General features: G+C 46.9%; 1 protein-coding gene across 1 annotated transcript in view; it reads right to left on the bottom strand.

Annotated features, from left to right (window-relative positions):
• KSR1 (kinase suppressor of ras 1) overlaps positions 1-16,886 on the bottom strand; it is a 125,519-nt gene extending 108,633 nt beyond the window's left edge. The window contains 1 exon segment of the mRNA XM_065573083.1: positions 16,447-16,886. Within this exon segment, the coding sequence (XP_065429155.1) occupies positions 16,447-16,695 (249 nt within the window). The 5' untranslated portion in view covers positions 16,696-16,886.
• Positions 16,887-19,744: the final 2,858 nt, after the last annotated feature.

Here is a 19,744-nt window from a genome sequence, read left to right as displayed (position 1 = left end):
CACTGACTACAATACAATAGATTGGGTTTAGAGATGGCTCCAGCATGACTGCCCTTATTAGGGATACAGAAAGAGAAGAGCTGAGTCAGCCTTTTGAGACACAGGCTCCTAAGCTACTGGGGGAGGAGGGGGGGGGGGGCAGGAGGCTTGTTTATCTGGCCATGTATTTCCTCCTCATTTTACTGCCAGAGGGAAGACAAAGCAAAACAGTAAATGGCTGAGTCAGGGAAGCCCTGTAGTGGTTTGCATTGCTTGAGCCGGAGGCCAGCTCTTTAAGGAGGGAGAAGGCCACAAGCAGATGGGAAGGCTCTGCAATCAAGTGGCACAATGGAACAAAAGGAGAAACGGCCCAAATTTGCTAGGCTAAAGATGAACAATGGAGCCTGACCAGAGAAGGATCCAGAACATCAGGATTTCTGCCGTCGAAGAGGGGCGAAGCCTGCCGCTGTTCTCCAAAGCCACGCCCAAAACTCCCCTGACCCAGAACAGCACAACTGACAAAACACACCCGGCATTCACAATGACCAGAAGCTTTGTTGCAGCTGAGACATGGAACATGTTGCTGCCTGCTGCTATCTGGAGAGAGTTTGCCTCCGCAAAAGGACACACAGCAGTCCCAAATTATCAGCTGTTTTACACCTGATACTCTCCTGAAACCTAACGAAGCAATGCTGATTTGGCACAAATACTGAAATTTGGGGATTGATCCTCAGCTAGTGCAAACCATGCCCAATACCTTAAGCAAAACACAGCTCCCATTCAGATGGCCTGAATTCTGCCACTCTTAGTCACATCAAGCAGCACCTTACTCCCAAACAGTCCCATTGAAATCCCAAGGGCCAGGCAACTGAAGGTGGGATGCGTGTGTGCGCAGATGTATATAGAGGGGTCCTTGCTGCCTGCTTCTTCCTACAGAGGTGTGTAGTCCAAGAGTAGAGAACCCTAGCACTGATGGTATTCTACCTCTATTTTTCACTTCCTGCTCTAAACTGCTGTGGAGTGTTGTCACATTTCACCACAGAGCTGACTGTGGTGAAATGCAGTGACGGCCAGAGAAAATCCTGCACACTGCTCTTAAAAGGGAGTGTACTTCTAGTGGTTACTCTACAGGTCTGGGAGTCACATGGTCTGGATTCCATTTCCAGCAATGTGGCAGATCTGCTTTCCGGCTTAAGCAGGGCACCCACTTCTCAGTAGTGGAACTTCCCCGTGGGGGCCAAAACTTACTGCACAGGGGATGTTGTGAGGATTCATTAAAGGAGTAGGGAGGACAGAATTGGCCCCAAGTGAGGAAATATGGCAACAGTAGTTTAACTCAAGGGACAGAAAGGAAGTTTAAGGAACATTCTGTAACATGTTTGCGAAGAGCTGTGTTGATCTCCCTGTTCTAGGGAGAACTGCTAAAAAAAAAATAATAATAAATCACTGTGCTGCTGAGTGCCAAGGAATCCATCTCTTCTTTTATTTTTTTAATGCAAGTGTCAGTTGCCAAATTCTGCCCCCTTACTCACCCAGAGAAGTCTTACACCACATATAATCTTATTTATTTCAGGGCCCTAAGCCTTGTGCCAAAAACTGGTGTTTCTTTTGGAAGATCTGAAGCAATAATGCCAAAGCAGTTTGAATTTCAGCATAGTGGAAATACATTACGAAGGGCAGATCACAGATCAGTAGAACTGGAGCACATCCTGGTAGCTGGACGTTGTTGTATATTTAAGATCCATGGGAATCAGAGAAATAATGATAGTTTCACACATTCGTTATGGCTCTCATTACAGATTAGCAGCAGATTACTGCAGATGAACTAGTTTGGGTTTTTTAAACTACAAGCAAACAAAGTATGTTAACTATGCAGAAACGTTTCCAGACATTTAGCACCATTTACAAACAGACAAAAATGTTGCTAAGAAGCAGCAGATATTTGTTTTCTTTTATAATGAACAGGCCCTCAACACAAACTCACATGGTCACAATGTCTGGGTTTAAACAAACAAGTTCCTCATAAGCAGAGTCACTCAATGTCTTGTCTTCAGGACTGCAGACCTCAGCCCTTTTTGCAGGCCAGGATACAGATTCAAACAGGAGAGGATTGTGATTGTGGAACAGGACTGGAAGCGGAGATATTCCAAGGTCTACTCCAGGCTCAAGCTTCCAGGCAAATCATTTTGAGGCCTCAGATTCAAGGTGTGAGAAATGGGGTTAGCTGCACTCATGCAGTTCTCCCAGCTACTGAGGATTAATTTGGGGAGCACTGGGAAAATGAAAGGTGCTATTTAAAAATAAAATGCCATGTGCACTGCTCTAAAAGCACACATGCACACTATATCCATGGAGCTAGTGTCAAGGGGACACTATTCACATGTTGGACCCCCTCTCCTCACCCTCTACTCACTAAGGGCCCTGAGCCAATGCCCACTGAAGTCAACTGAAAAATTCCCATCCACCTCTCTAGGATTTACTCTTACAGAGGGATAGCTCAGTGGTTTGAGCATTGGCCTGCTAAACCCAGGCTTGTGAGTTCAATCCTTAAGGGGACCATTTAGTAATCTGGGGCAAAAATCTGTCTGGGGATTGGCCCTGCTTTGAGCAGGGGGGTGGACTAGATGACCTCCTGAGGTCCCTTCCAACCCTGATAGGATAGGATTCCACACCCTTCAAACCATCACTGCTTCTTTAAAACCATGCCCTCCTCACCTTGGATACAGAATTTACTCCCCCCCCCCCCCCCCCCCCACACACACACACACGCACTCCCCATACACAAGATTTCTTTCCCATCCCAATCTTGGGCATCATTCAGTCTTGAGCCAACAGCTTTTCTAGCCACAGAAGTGTCAGGATTTGGAAATCCATCTCAGGCCCCTGCAGGGGCCAGAAATGGGTGCTTAGAAAGGAAGAGTCCCAGCTTCTCAAAAAGGTCAGGCCTTCTCTTCAAGTCATACAAGTGCCCAAGATAAAGTCCAGCTATTTCAGGTCTGTTAAGTTCCTGACTTTAAGGTGCAGGTTTTTTGTGTTTTGTTTTAAATGGCTCCCTATGCATCATGTATAGTCAGGCTGGTAGCAACTGAGCCATCTACTTTTACAGGTGAAGGTACATAAAACTAGTCCTAAAAGAAAAAAAGTTAACTCTCTAGGGAAACAAACTACTTCAGTAATAGTTGTTCCTGTAATGCTGGTATTGAGTTTTATTGCCACTGGGCTGAGGTTACCTACATAACTCACTTGGGCTAATGCAGCCATGCAATATTCATACCAATAAAACTGTTGTATCACATCTCCTCTGTATTTGTTGTACACACGTGTCTTTTTTACCTATGCATCCCCACTAGCAGAATATGCTATTGTCCCAGTTTTTACCTACCTGCTGTAGGGCTCTCACCCACACTGTCTAGATCAAGTTGGGTTGTTATTCCACACTATCTTGGCTTGCTATATTTTGTAGTAGAATGGTCCTTTGCCTTGCTACAATACTGTGATTAGGTGAGCTTGGAAGCAAAGGCTAAACAAAACATTGGTGAAACTAAACTAACGCTTCCCTTTCCAGGAGAAAGTTGAAAGCGCATACAGGGCTCCTCAGAGTTTCATCAGTCACACAGTAAGGATTAGAAGAAATACCCACTTTATTTAACTGTTCTCATTTAAAGGGGCTTTTCCCCTTTTTGAGCACACGTAGGAAGCCCTGAAAGTGGAATTGTTAAGGCCTGGTCTGACATAGCTTTATGTTGGTTGGGGATTGGGGGGAAAAAACCCCCAACACTACCCTGATCAACATGCTATGCTGAGAAAAATTCCAGTGTAGATGCAGCTACATCAATGAAAGACTACTTCTGTCAATGTACCTACTGTTGCTTGGGGAGGCAACACACAGACACACCCCCCTTTGGTCAGCATAGGATGCGTCTACACAAAGAGGTTGACTGGTATGGCTACATCAGCGTAGCTACGTCAATATAGTCTCCATCGTGTAGACAGTGACAACTAGAAACACGGAAAGAACTCAGGGCCCTATCTTCAGCTAGTGTGAATCAACCCAGTGCTGTCAACAAGGGCTGGTCCAAAGTTTTCCCTCAAAACTATTTTTCCATAGAAAATTAAAGTTTCAACTAAATGAAATTTTGCACAAGTAGTGTCTGCTTTCTGTGGAAATTTTTTATTCCTCCCCCCCCCCCCCCGCATCAAAAAAGCCACATGCAAAAAAAAAAAAAAAAAAAAAAAAAAAAAAAAAACACAAAACAAAAACAAACAAACAAAAAAAACACACACACACACATCCTGCTTGGAAAACCTCAATCGCAGCCTGCCGATACAGATCTTCCATTAATTGTCACGATAGATGCATCTAAGTTGCTTTGAAAAGGTCAATCTAAAGCAACCACCAAAAGCCATTGAGTTTGTTTCTTTTTAAAACACAAGTGTTAATATGTCAGGTTCTTCTTTTCTAATGCATTCAGCATCATGAATAGCTTTAAAAATAAATAAATAAACCTGCACACTGGAGCCTGCAGACTTCAATAAAAGCCCACGCACAACAGCAAGGAGAAGCATAAAAAAAAAAAAAAACTTCCTTTCTAAATTAAGGTTGCTTCAAACAGAAGTGAAAGTTCTTTTGATACATCAACGTTCTCCCTCCTTTGAATCAGATGAGATCACTGTGAAAAAAAAAAATAAAGTGCCTCTATTTATAGCACACAGATTTGTGAGACGGCCCCTTACCCTTGCTCTTTTGGTGCTGGTCTGTTCACTCCCAGTTTACTCAGACCCTCCATATCTAAGCCAGTCCCCTCCCTTATTTGTTCCTGAATTGCAATGGCTTCAGGACATTGGCTAAGGCAGTGGTTCTCAACCCAAGGTACAAATACCCCTGGGGGTACGCAGAGATCTTCACATCAACTCATATAGATATTTGCCTAGTTTTGCAACAGGCTACGTATAAAAAGCCCTAGCAAAGTCAGTACAAACTAAAATTTCATACAGACAATGATTTGTTTATACAGCTCTATATACACTACACACTGAAATGTAAGTACAATATTTATATTCTAATTGATATATTTTATATTACAAGGTAAAAATGAGAAAGTCAGCCTTTCAAGAATAGTGTGCTCAGGCACTTTTATGTCTGATTCTGTAAACAAGTAGTTTTTAAGTGAGGTAAAATTTGGGGGTTTGCAAGACAAATCAGAGTCCTGAAAGGGGTCCAGTCATCTGAAAAAGCTTGAGAACCACTGAGCAAAAGCTCTCATGTACAGCACGGAGTAAAGGACAATGCACAGGAGAGGCAGTAGCTAGATGAACAGAAGAATTTTTCCATCGACCTCACCACTTTTGCACCAGGGAATAGGTCGACCTAACTTTGGAACACAAGGCGCAAAGTTTTTCACAGCCCTTTCACAGGTAGATTTTAGGATTAGATGAGGACTAAGATACTCTACCTCTACGTGGGGTTTTTCCTACCAATTCAGCTACACTGATGCAAGCTCTGCAATACACCAGTGTGCTGCATCTACACTGGAGGTTCGCAGTGGTGTGTTACACCAGTATAAATAGCCTCAGTACAGACAGGGCTCAAGGTCTCTTCGTGCTCTCTGGCAGCATGAGAGGACCCATTCCTATACTGCTCAGAGCTGGTGTAAGGGATCTATGCTGGCCCTGCTTAGAGTTGCCAACTTTCTGATTGCAAAAAAACGAATACCCTTACCTTGCCCCCCGCCACACCCCCACCCCTTCTCCAAGGCCCTGCCTCCCAGCTCACTCCATCCCTTGCTCTCTCCCACTCCCACTCATTTTCACCCAGCTGGGGGAGCGGGTGAGGGCTCCGGCTGGGGGTATAGGCTCTGGGGTGGGGCCAGGTATGAGGGCTCTGGGGTACAGAAGGGGGCCCTGGGCTGGGGCCAAGAGGTTTGGAGTGTGGGAGGTTCTCTGGGCATGGGAACGGGTGAGGGCTCTGGTGGGCGGGGGCCAGAGGATGAGGAGTTTGGGGGAGCAGGAAGGGGCTCTGGGCTGAGAGGTTTGGAGTGCAGCAGGAGGAGGGGCTCTGGGAGGGAGTTTGGGTGCAGGAGAGGCTCTGGGCTGGGGCTTGTGGCACAGGGCACATGAAAGAGTTGAGGTGCAAACTCCAGCAGTGCTTACCTCAGGTGGCTCCTGGAAACGGCCAGCATGTCCCTGCAGCCCCTAAGCAGAGGTGCGGCCAGGGAGCTCTGCGCATTGCCCCCTGGCCACAGGCATCACCCCTGCGGCTCCCATTGGCTGTAGTTCCTGGCCAATGGAACGCACCTCCGCCTGGGGGTGCAGGGACATGCCGGCTGCTTCTAGGAGCTGCATAGAGCCAGGGCAGGCAGGGAGCCTGCCTTAGCCCTGCTGACCAGACTTTTAATGGCCCAGTGAGCTAACTGAAGCCACCAGCGTCCCCTTTTGACTGGGACTTCTGGTCAAAAACCAGACACCTGGCAACCCTAGCCCTGCTCCCAGACCCCCAGTGTAGCAGGCACGTTAGGGGCATGGAGGGAGCAAGTTTGGGAATGCGGTGCAACATTGTATTAGGAGTCTTTGTTCTCCAGAGACTATAGGAAACCGAGCGCAAATTAAAGCAGCCCTGACACTGCTCTAACTTACAGGCAAGACCCTGAACAGCCCAAGAAGCACACAGATGGCTTAAAACCACCTCAGCACACATCCTGCCCCAAGCACAGGGATGGGGTAACAGAATCAGGCCCTGAGATTTTATCACCACCTTATTTTCACTTAATATGATTCCTAAGTCAAGGGAAAATATGGTCCTCTTAAATTTGGCTTTCCAATTAAAAAAAAAAAAAAAAAAAGCTAAGACCAACAGTATAAAAGACACTGGGTCCAATTCTGCCCTCAATTACACCTGTGCTACCCTAGAGAAGTCAAGAGCATTAAGCTAGAACTCAGTTGACAACTAGAAGGAATATTTGTAGGTATGAAGCTGGCCCGTCGTAATTCAGTTCTCTCATTCATACCAGAGTAATCTTAACTGGAATAACACTGGTATAAATCCAGAGTAATGACAACACTATTTGTCCCCATGCCCTCTTGGATTGTCACCACCCTATTTCAAGGCCAAATTCTGCTTTTATTCACTCGGGTGCAAATCCAAGGTAACATCATGGACCTCACTTATACTGCTGCAAAGTCAGAATCAGCCCTTAACATGGGAAAGGCAGGTTCGGATCCTTGCCGCTGAAACTGAAAGCTGGAAAATCCTCGTCAGAGGGCTGCTGTTTTGCACTAGGCCAAGCCATCTAATTTGTTCGTCTCCCCCACTGTGAAAATGCCAAGGAGGAAGAGCCAGCAGTTTATTTTTAGAAAGCTCTGCAACTGGTGCAAAGCAGGCCATGTATCTGCAGCAGCATAATCCCACACTTCGAGTGTTCTGCCCCCAGTATCCTCGCAGCACAGCCAGGGAGACGAGCCAAACGAAACTCTCTCTGTCCCCCTTCTTTTAGGGAAACCGCTGCTAGAAACAGGAAGCTGCCTCTTTTTTCCACTACAGCAGGGACTATGTATTTAAGAGCCACCGCCACCTAACCACACGCGCTGTATGCACCATCTGTTACTCCTCTCTCTCACTTTCAGGCCAACCACAGTTCTTGAGTAGCCAGGCTACAAAATTCACTTGTTCGGTTTTATGAAAGGTTGGTTTCTGTTGAAGCAGTAAGTCAAATCTCATACTGAAAGCTCTGTTCCTGTCACCCTTCCTCCCCCTCAAGTAACACCTTACTTTGGAAGTACCTGTAGTGAATAGAGGTGATACTCAGGGGGTCAGATCCTTCACAGGCACAGCTCCATTGAGGTCAAGGGAAGGCAAGCAAAGCTGCCCCCCCCCCCCCCAGTGCTTTTTATTCTGCTGAGCCTTCCCAGCATGGTCAACACAAAATCCACCTGCTGGGCCAGATTCTTCATTGTTATGCAAATGGCTACCCAGAGTGCAGAGCGTTCTGACTGGGTATCTTAACACTCACTTTGCTTTGGTGCAAATGGGCCAGATCCTCCACTGGTGTAAACCTACATAATCCCATTGACCTCAGTGCCGACTGACCTCCGCCGGAGCGCAGACCCAATGACTACACAAGGTGCAGAGCAACCGAGGATCATGCTCCCTGAGCAGAGTCCAAAACTCACCCCCTTCCAAGGGTTTGGCTTTACGGACCTAGAAATTAACAGCAATATTCAGCTCAGACCTTCCCCCAGGCTTCTGATCCTGTTCCTTCTGCTTTGATTCCCCCCTAGATTCAGCAAGAGGCTCTGGCTGCCCCTTCTCAGAGCCTCTGACGCAGGCACCGTGTGCGAAGGATGACTGGAGTGAAGGGGAAACTATTGCAGCGCCCACACGCGGTGGCTTTTCTCAGGTCCTACAGTGGCTTTATGGAGCTGCGGACAGCTGGTGTAGTTTAGAGCAGCCCTGTAGCTTAACTGGATTAGTTCACAGCCAGTCCCAGAAACCAGAGAGTGGGGTACAATTGGTGGAGCATGGCCACATTCGCCCATCCTCAAGTCCCTCCAGCCAAGCTGTGCTGGGAACAGCTCTAGCACATCTCAGAATCAGCACCAGTGATCCTGTGTCTGGAGAAAAGAAAGACTAAGGGGTGGGGGATAAGAAATTGTTCGGGTGGTGTGTAGTTTATTCAGAGCCAAACTGTGTTTTGGACTACAGGCCTACACAAGGGTGCAAGAACACTCCTAGGCACGTTTCCCAGACCATGTATTCTGGCCCAGAAGTACATGGGCCACTTGCTTGCTTCCCCTGTCCTGGAACAGGTGGAGCCTGGACTCCCTTATTTGCTGCTAGGACAGGCCAGAAGTACAGTATTACTCCCTGGCTGAGAGATTCAAGCAGGAAGGAACTGTGCCCCAGGGGATGTCTGAGTCATATGACCTCTGGGGGGCATGACTTAAACACAGACTTGGAAGGATTCATTTTTTTAATCAGTAAAAGTCAGTAAACGTTGAGGTCACCATTCCACACCCAAAGGGACAAAACCATGTATTTCCATCATTAATAATCAAAAATGTACAGAGGCAAAGTAAGACAAATGCTGCTTGAGCAACAGAGTTTGAGTTAAGGGTATTTACTTTATATATTTTGATATGGGATGTTGACTATTTGCTTTCGAATCATTAAAAAGATTAAATTTTAAATCTCATCATCTACAGTTATTTAATAAATATTGGCCGACACCCCTGCCAATTCACCACAACTGCGAAAGTTGGGGCGGGGACAGACCACCAATAAAAATAGGGGGGGTTAAAAATAAACATGGCTCTTATCTGTGGCAGGGACACACACACACACACACACACACACACACACACACACACACACACACACACACACACACACAACAAATTCTGCCAAGCCTACTTGTACAATCACTCTTTGCCCTGGGCTGTGCTGAAACGTGCTTACATATTTTGCCCCATGGAAAGGGCAAGAAGTGACCAAATGTGATTTAATGATTTTTTAATTCCCTCTTTGGACTGAATAAGCACAAAAAATTTCAACTTGAAGAGGAGGGCTTGGGGTTTATTTTAAGAGGTTAATCTGAAAATACAGTTTATCCTGAAAGTGCCTTTTCAACCTTATCACATGATTAATACACACATTGAACTATTACAAGATTCTTTATGGTCTATTTATGAACAAAAGTCAACGAAGTGATAAGTCTGCATGCCTGACTCATATCTGTAAATCCATATTGTTAGTATGCAGTGTGAATTTTTTTCATGCACTTATAAGCTACCTTTGAACTTGACTGACTATCAGACCAAAACCAGTTCAGTTACACCTGTGCAAACCCAGTCAAAGCAATAGCTTTGGATGAATGTAGCTGGGGACAGAATTGGACACTAGGGTAAATCAGAATTTAGGGTGGGGGGGGGGTGGGGGGGAGAAAAGACTGGAACAAGCTCTGATCAGAATGAGCCCAGTCTCATCACTACTAGCCACTAAAGAATCTGGTTTAACGAAACAATGCACGTGCAAACAAAGGGCTCAACTTTAGGCTCTGCTAGAACTCCTTTATGGAGGGTAAACCAACACCTAGGTGGCTTAACATCACCATACTGGGACTTGCTGGGATAGAGGGAATGATTTGTGCTCCAACTATTCTACGCAAAGGGAGCCACTAATGGGCTGCTGAATAAGTTACCCTGGGGAGCTTCTGTATGTCTTCACTGCAGAGTCAGCCCAGGATATAGCTCAGATGTTGGCCCTAGCTCCCCACCCATCCACACAGAAACATTTCTAACCCAGGCTTGAGGGTGGTTTAAACCCAGGCATTGCTGAGAAAGGATGTAGGCTTGAACTCTGATTTCACTTCAGTCCAAGTTGTCCCCCATCCTACTCTGCAGCAGGGACAAAGGCTAATTAAGCCTAGGTGCTGTTAATCTGACCCCACAATTCCACCTGGGCTGTTCTTGCTTGTCTAACTCCTCCTTATTGGCCTCTGTTGGAAGACAGGATACTGGGCTAGATGGACCTTTGGTTTGTCCCAGTATGGCTGCTCTTATGTTTCCCCTTCTTCAGCACTGCGTGCCAATCCCAACTTTGCCTACTCCATCACAACACCATTTGGGCAGAACTCCTCCTGTCCTGCCAGAGCCTGACCCCAGCCTTTCAGTAAAGCTGATGTGGGATATCTGCAAGGCTCCTCGTTTTCGGTTTTTACAAAAAAAAGTTCCCCGGGTTTACAAAAGCGACACTTTCTTTTTTGCCAATTTTCACGCAATTCTGGATCACTCAAGTACATGAAAATCCTGATTACATTAGGAAAAGCCAATATGTTACATTAGGAAGATTTGTTTATAGTAAACAATTAGATTAACTGTAAATGTGAGGCGGTCTGTAGAAAGGCAACGTAGTGGAAGACAGACACTCAGAATCAGGTGCACCGATGTGTTGTAATAAGAGCAAAGGAAGAACAGGCCTATACATTTATAGTCGCAGGTAATTTTCCTCAGCCAGATGCTTTAAACAGATCCACTCTTCAAAAGGGTTTTGAGGTTTTTTAAATGGCTATTTAACCATATGAAAAACTAACTAAAAATCCAAAGACTGGCACCCCCAATTTCTAAGGAGGAGATTTAAAAAAAATAAAGGTACTGTTTGGGCTCAAAGGTGTATAGCACTCATGTCCGAAAGGGAAATGAAGCAAGGGAAGCGAGAGATCCTCTTACATAAGGCCTGATGTAAAAGGAAGTCACTTTGGCTGAACAGGCCTCGTTAACACATGGCTGCAGTTTGGGATGAAAAAATTCACTGCTCCTGTTAGTTCAGGTTTACAAACAATACAGCCTCCCCTTTAGTTTATTTACTCTAAAGGCCTGACTTCCAGTTTGCAAGTTCAAACTCCTAGCACAATTCCTCCCCCCCCCCCGCACCACCACCACACACACACACCCCCAAAAGCTTAGCTCAGTGTTCTTTTCTGGTTAGAGACCAATGGCAGAGAGAGAGAAGCCTTTCTTTGTTAAATCGTTAAAGCCTTTCTTTGTTAAATCGTCAATATATATTTGCTCCCAGTCTGAATGAGACACTATGGCGGATTCTCTGAGCAGGTCATTTAGAGAGAGTTGTAAATGTACATCTGAGGGCTCAGACAGAAATCAGCACTAGATTCTGGGTGGTGCCTCCAGGGGGGTGCTTAGCTGAAGGCACAGCCCAAGGGAGGACTTGGGCAAGGTGCCTTTAAACCACCCTTGTGCCTTCCTGATGCCGGGCTGCCCCAGAAACCAAAAGAGCCCCCAGTGTAACTTAGGCAGCCCAGGAAGCTGCTCTAAGTTACGGCAGCCTGTCCCCACAGCAAGCAGAGTGAACCAGGATGGCCTAGTGGTGTGCACACCATGGGGCTGTGGCCCCACCCATCTCCTTCATCAGCTCCACCCCTAACATGCACCCAAGGGGGGTGGGTGAGGAGGGAGAGAATCAACCGAGGGCTTAAAGCACTATACAGTGACCTTGAGTGAGGGGCAGAAGCCTTTCCTATATATTCAACTTGAGAATGAGGTGGGAGGGGTTACACACCAGGGGCCCAATTCATCAGTCTCTGCAGCACCTTTATACCAGCTTGGCAGAGAGGTGAAGACAGGGATTGACACATTGGATCAGACCTGTAGTCCATCTAGCCCACTATAAAGGTCTCCCCCAATGGCCATAACCAGCGGCTTCAGAGTAAGGTCAAAAACACGTCAGTGTGCAAACGTAGGACAATCTGCCACCAGCACTAGGTCTCATCCTGGTCACTAATATATTGGCGTAAGCCCTGAGGTTTAATGGGACTTGGCCTCAGATTGGCAGGAAGTCTATGGCAGAACCAAGACCAGAACCCACTACAGGCTGGTGAGTCCAGAGGTCAGTCTTCCTTCCTACTGTGTTCTAGGGAAGAGAGCTCTACCACATTTGGAATCACAGAAGGCAAAACTTCAGAAGAATCATGCACAGTACTAGGATGAAGGCAGACAAAAGAGGCTTTAACAACTGGGACATTCAGAAGTCAGGCTTCATCTACACAATAATGCTGTCATCTTATTGTGTAAGTGTACTTCTAGCCGTATGGGTCTCAGGATATTAGAGACATAAGGTGGGGGGACGTATCTTTTACTGGACCCACTTCTGTTGATGAAAGAAAAATTGAGCCAATAAAAGATGTCACCCACCTTGTCCCTCATCTTATTGGGAGACAATGCTCTAACCCGAACCCATGACAGTTTGTTAATTTAGCTCCCATGTAGACTACAAAAGTCAACAGATCAGGGTGGGAATGGGGGTGAGGCGTGCACAAGGGCACAGGTTAAAGGAAAGCCCATTCAAGCATTCATTGGGTATGATGTACAGTAATAAAACACGAGGCTCAGTGGCACCAGACAATCCACTCTTCTAACAGGCTAACTAAATGCTGCATAATCTATGCTACGGGGAACCCCCCTACTCTTCATCCAAAGGCCCTTGCCACACTGTAAACAGAAACTTTTGCAGCTAGCACATTTGCTAAAGGGTTTGCACTCACATGCTCTCTGCAAGCAGTTCCCACGGATCTAAAATTCATCTTCTGCACTACACAAAACTTGCTTCCAAGAGCTGCTGTGTGTTCTTGGCTTCCTGACAAATCCCGAAAGAATAATTAAAAAAAAAAAAAAAAAAAAAACCCACCATGGTAAAAACATTACCACTCTGGATGCTCTTTAGAGCCCTCGGGCCTGATTCTACCCATGAAATGCTGCTGTAGTCAGAGCAGAGCGCTCATCTCTAAAGGCAGAGGCCTTAATTCAGCGGTCCATTCTGACTCAGGAAAGCACTTAAGCACACAGCTAAAGTAAAATACACTCTTAAGCTCTGTCCAGTGGGACTTAAGCACATGCTTCAGTGCTTTACTACATGGGTTTGTGCTCTTTACACATTATGAATCCTAGGGTACATGATACAGTTCAGCTGTTCAGTTAGAAGAGAGATATGTACAAGTGAGAGAGCAGTTGCCAAAAGCAACCACACAGCCAGGGACAAGCTTTGAAGACATACTGGAAACATTTAGTTACATTCTCAAATTTGAGAATGTTTTTTCCAGCCAGGTTGCTACTATTCACCCTGAAAATGCTTACAGAACACTGCTCCAGATCATCCCTCTATCCGGGAGCATGAGAGAGCACCACTTGAGGGGCTCCTGATGGCCAACAAACAGCTGGGAGAAAGTTTAAGTGGTTCTATGTACCTCTGACAGTAGAAGGAGTGAACACTGAAGGGGGGGGGGTCAGACCAGACTACAATTCCAAAGATGCAACATTGAAACTACACTTGCACTTGTCAGTATAACTTACATTGCTCAGAAGGGGGGGGGGGTGTTGTCCGTCACCCCACACACACACACACCCTGAAAGACATAAGTTCCACCACTGTGTACAGCCTTATTACCAAAGTACACATTTCACTATCGCACATGACTACTGGAAACATCTGTTTGGTTATTTAGTGGGTAAAATATTTAAAGTGACACTCAGACATGCATGTTGGGTAGTTGTAGCACATACATAGGGAGAAAAAAAGCAAAAACTTTTTAGGACCAGAAAGTGGTTTTCACCTGTAAAGGTCAGGGGCCAGGTCACCATCCCCCTACAAACTGAGGTTTCTTTAGACTCTTTCTAGATTAGCTGTTTGCTTTGAAAATGACAGGCACAGTACCAAGAAAGATCTGCTAGTCAGTGTGCATATTCTGAGCACAAAAGGAGTACACCCACCAAATTGTTCAAATCTAGGCAAATGCTGTTACATGAGGAGGAGTGTTGGATTTTCCTCTTCTTTTGAAGACCTTGTGGGGGGGGGGGGGAGGAGTGGAAAAGAGAGGAGAATGGACAGACTGCCCTAAATGAGCAGTCCGCTATTGCTCTACTAATTCTATTGAGTACTTCACTTCTTCTTGGATACTGGTTTTTAAAGCATGTCTATCTAACACATAACTGGCCTCGTACAGATGTTCCTAGAGGTTCCAGACGTGTGGGAGCACTCACACCTTTGTTTCTACCACGTCATCTGCAGCGCCCACTGGAGTGCATTAATATAATACTTTATTCTAAGCAAGCACAAACAAAAGCCTGACTTCACACGGAGAAAAAAAAAAAAAAAAAAAAAAAAGTATGTTTTGCTTCTCCTGAATATGACAACACAACCTGAACAAAACATCAAACAAGGTAAAAAAATGCAGTTGCAGCATTTAAACAAACAAACAAACCACACACAACACACAGTAGCATTTGAAAGCTATGGCAAGATCCAGCATTAAGTCCCTGTCATGGGAAAACACCACATTTGGGAGCAAGAAGAATTTAACACAACCTGTCTAAACAACATAACTATCTTCTAAACTGGACATTGGAGTTATCTGTCAGTTATCCAGGAGAGAAATAAGCAGGATCAGTGAAAAGGAGCAAGTAATAGAAAGCTAGGCCTGAAAATGCAGAGCAGGAAATGGAGTAAAAAAAAAAAAAGCAAGTGTCAGGGGAAGATAGCAAGAGGGAGATTTGTGTATCTCCAAGCCTTGGAACTGGCTGGTAGGAGGTCCCAGCCACCAACAGACTTTCTAAATCATGCTCACATCATTCCCATTTCCATCCCCAGGCCACACCAGCTTCTACTTTCACAGTGACGTTTGGAGCCCGTGTTTACTGCCCAGCAGCTTCAGACAGTGTTTTTAGAACAACACAAAGCAAAATAGGCAGGTTCCCCCAAACTCTCCAAGCAAACTTCAAACTAAAGCAGCAAGCCTGGGATCCTAGTAACTAGGCCTTTCCAAATGGGAGTCCTCCCACATGCAACTCTCCAGCTTATTATTAAACTTTATCATCCAATGACTTCCTTCAGCTCTCATTTAACCACAGACTGAGTTATCCAGGGAGTGCCTTTTGATGGCTGTTATAATACAAGAGAAGGAAGCAACAAAGGAATGGATGTTGAGATAAGGGCATCCTGGCACCCACCATAAGGAGCCCCCCAGTTTGCATGGCTAGGAAGGGGGGGGGGGGAAGATACACACACAGCTGTTATAGGACTGGGGAAATGCATAGGCACTGGGGGAGGACATGGAATCACCTCCATGGTCACAAGGGTTGCACAGGACTAAACGGATCAGTGCACGGGTGACTCTAGCTCAGCCCCCAGTTGTGTGGGTGCCCTGATGTATAGCCATGCTCTGTACTTCCAAGGTCTAGCAGCTAGTGAAGCAGGGCGGAGGGGGAAGAAGGCAGCAAAGGAAACCCCTCTAGTTGTTTCAAGGGTAGTAAGGGGTGGGAAACACAGGGGGGAGGAGAGAAATGCCTTACAGTTGATGCCAGGGGGCCCCTCTATTGTTACAGGGCTGGGGCAAGTCCAGCCCAACTGTTTGCAGGATAGTGAACTGGGGGGGGGAAATAGAGGGGAGGGATTGGTCTAAGGGCCCCCCCAGCTGTTGCTCTAAGGGACAGGACCCCCAACAGGCTGTCAGGGAGGAGTCCCTGTTGGGGACTGCAGGGCTAGCAAGGGGGGGTGACCCTAAGGGCCCCCCAGGACCTGTCAGGGCTAGCAAGGGGGGGTGACCCTAAGGGCCCCCCAGGGGCTGTCAGGGGCTGCAGGGCTAGTAATGGAGGGTGACCCTAAGGGCCCCCCAGGGGCTGTCAGGGGCTGCACGGCTAGTAATGGAGGGTGACCCTAAGGGCCCCCCAGGGACAGGACGCCCAGGGGCTGCAGGGCTAGTAATGGAGGGTGACCCTAAGGGCCCCCCAGGGGCTGTCAGGGGCTGCAGGGCTAGTAAGGGGATGACCCTAAGGGCCCCCCAGGGACAGGACCCCCAGGGGCTGTCGGGGGCCGGTGGGGGGGCCGAGTCCCCTGCTGCCGGGCTGGAAGGGGGTGGGGGCACCCCGCTGCTGCCCGAGGGGGCAGGGGCCCCGCGGCGGGCTCGGTACCTCCAAGGTCCGGATCTCCTGCTGGGTGAGGTCGTTGGACGCCGCGCACTTGGTGCGGAGGCCGCGCAGGCTGGACAGCGAGATGTCGATGAGGCTCTGCAGCTGCCCGCACTGCTGCAGGGCGGCCCGCGGGGCGGCGGCGGCGGCGGGTCCCGCCTCTGCCCGGCCGCCACCTGCCGCCGCCTGCCCGCCCCGCCGCTCCTTCCGCTCCACCATCGGCTCGGCGCGCCCGGCGGCAGCGCTAGCCATGCCTCGGCATCGGGCAGGCGGGGGGGTGGGCGGCCCGGGCAGGAAACCGGCGCGGGAGGCTGCACGGACGGGTCAGGCGGGGCTGGGTCCGCCCCGCCGGCGGAGGAAGCGGCAGGCAAAGCAGCCGCGCCGCTGGGAGCTCGCCGGCTCCTGCTCGCCTTCCCCTCGCCCGTAGCCTTTTCATAGCCGCTGGGGGCCGGGGTCAGGCCGACGGGGACGCCGGGACTTGTAGTTTTCCTGCCGCCCTGGCTGCAAAAGGGTAACCCGGGGGGAGTAGGGAGGGGGGAGAACCGGGGGGGGGCACGTTCAATCCCCCCTGCACCCCCAAGATAAACACACACCCCAACACACACTTGGATGGAGCTAGTGGAGGTCTACCCTATACCCCCCCCTTCAATATTCCCTGCCTGCATCTAAGTAAAAACGACACTGCCTTATTTCCAGTAGGGTTTTACATCAAGATAGCAACCTCGATGTAAACACACACCTGTTTTGTTTTGTTTTGTTGCAGCGAAGACAAAGCCATGGGCACAGGACCCCGCCTGACCCAACCCTACTGGGAGAGACAGACCCCCTTGCAACTCCTTTGATTGTCATTGACAGCCGTGGAGGGTGGGTGTGAAACACGACTCTTCCGGGAGGTTTTTCACACCCGTTGAGTCCAGTTGTAAATAAGGACACAAGTTGCAAAGCAACAGAGGATCAGGCCCCCTATTGTGCGCCTGATCCTCAGCTGGTGTGAAAGGAGTTACAGCAATTTGCACAAGGATTTGGCCCTGTTATCTTATCCGCTAGGGTGAAAGTCATTAATATTGCTTACTTTTTTCTTTCCGTAAGACTTTTGTGTTCCCACTGCCAAAAGTCTTACGCTCTGAGAGGGGCATCATACTCATAATGCCTCTTTAGTAACACAAGAAGGGAATTATACACTATACATCCATATCCACGCATAATTCTCTACCTGTTTTGACACCTTGCACATTATGCCGGGGTGGATTTGGCCCATATGTAGCATTTATATAGCCGTTTACATTTCCAAAGCACTATGCAAACACCACCTAGGGTGACCAGATGTCCCAATTTTATAGGGGCAGTCCCAATTTTGGGGCCTTTTTCTTATATAGGCTCCTAATATCCCACCCCCGTCCCGATTTTTCACATTTGCTGTCTGGTCACCCTACCACCACCTAGTTTATTTAATCTAATAAACACCTACACAGTGGCTCTCAAACTTTTCTATCCCCAGGCCACCTCAGACCTCCACCCAGCTATCCAGGATCTACCCAAGAGCCCCTTCCTACTTATCACTATTGAGAGGGAAGGGGAGTTGTGATCCAGATACCTGCCCATGATCACTAAGTTAAAGATGCATGATCTAGATAGTCAGACCCCTCTGCATTGCGCAGGTCCAATTGCAGACCCAGGACCTTCGGTTGCTTTATTTACATCATTCATGCCATTTGTTTTCCTTTGAGCAATTCCCTTGATTTTGGACAGTGAAGCTAGGCAGGTTAGTTTCACAGAATGTTTTATAAATCAGATTAACTTTTTGTTTCTGCTGCATGAGGTCAGTGCTAACACAGGGACATAGGAATCTTGTGGGCCACCTATTCCAATAGCCCATCTCTGACAGTGGCCAGCACCAAATGCTTCACAGGAAGGTGCAAGAAACCCCACAGTCAGCAGATGTGGGGTTATCTGTCCCCCACTAAGGTCTGATCTTAATCTCTAATAGTTAGAGATTGATTTAAACACTGATGAGCATGAGATTTTATATCCTGTCCAGTAATCTTTGCTTGCAGTGAGTATTCTAACTTCTGGATAACCATATGACTGCCCAATCCCTCTTTGAGTCTTAATGAGTTTTTGGCCTCAACAACATCCTGTAACAATGAGTTCCCTGTCGTCGTGTCTTATTTCACAACCCTCCAGGGAATGTTCAAGCAAAAAATAACATCTAAATGAAAGACTTGTTTTCATCCACTTTTAAAAGAAACCTTCCTATGCATCTTATCTTATGTACGTTCCTTCATTGTCATTACAACGCCTGCCCTTTGCTGGCTGGAGTCTGATTTCTGTTACACCATGTAAAACCAAGAATAGTTCAGCCGAATTCAATGGCATTACACTGACATAAAACCAAAGTAAGAGAGGCCTGTATCCACCCCTGTGTCTAAACAGAGCTGAGAGGGACCCTCTAAATTATCTTTCCCAAATGTTCCATAAATCAATCAGTTACATGTTTTATGTAACATAAATGTTTACTTAGTAAAGAATAAGAGCAGGTCTAGTATTTGAAATGGGCATTAATGTAAACATCTTTTAGCCAATATAAACACTTAAGTACAAGGGTCATGTGGGTTCATTCAAATCTTTACTGAATAGCACTCTACAAAGTAGCTTCATTATGGTATGGTATGGTCTGTGGGAACGTTATGTTTGCAACTCAGCTGGTGTTTCATTGTGAACTACAATATAAATAACAATTACAAAGAAAGCAGATTTCATATCCTGAATATCTGATGTAGGGACCACAAGGTGTGTGTGCGAAATATCAATACAAAAACAATATGCCTCCACCCTGGTACCAGTTTTTGTTGCATCTTAGTCAGGTGCTCAGAAAGAATGTAATTGCATGCTGACAGAAGAAGATGATTGAGATTATTAATGAGAACTAACTGAATACCTGGTTTTTTAGAAGACAATATGACAGTATAGCCCCAAAGAAGAAAATAAAAGCAGGCTCTAACCAAACATAAAGGAATATTAGGAAAACAATGTAAATATCAGTACAGAGGCATGGGCAGTTTCTTAGTGGATCTTTCAGGGAGCTTACATAGAAGACAAGGAGGTTTTGAATGAAGCTCAGTTGCAGGATCTGACCATAATATGAAAGAGTCATTAATAAATTAAAGCCCACAGAGCTGGAGAATAGCAAAAAAGTGGAGAGAAGGGAAGAGGAGAGGAAGCACAGTCAACTGGTGAAAGCACAGAAACAGGAGGATATTTAGGCCTCAGTCCAGCAAAGCACTTAGGACCCAATCCCAAA

This window comes from Chrysemys picta, chromosome 19 (genome assembly GCF_011386835.1).
Source record: "Chrysemys picta bellii isolate R12L10 chromosome 19, ASM1138683v2, whole genome shotgun sequence".
NCBI classification, from domain to species: domain Eukaryota; kingdom Metazoa; phylum Chordata; order Testudines; family Emydidae; genus Chrysemys; species Chrysemys picta.
Note: the sequence above shows the minus strand (reverse complement) of the source record. Positions and strands in the feature narration are given on the sequence as shown.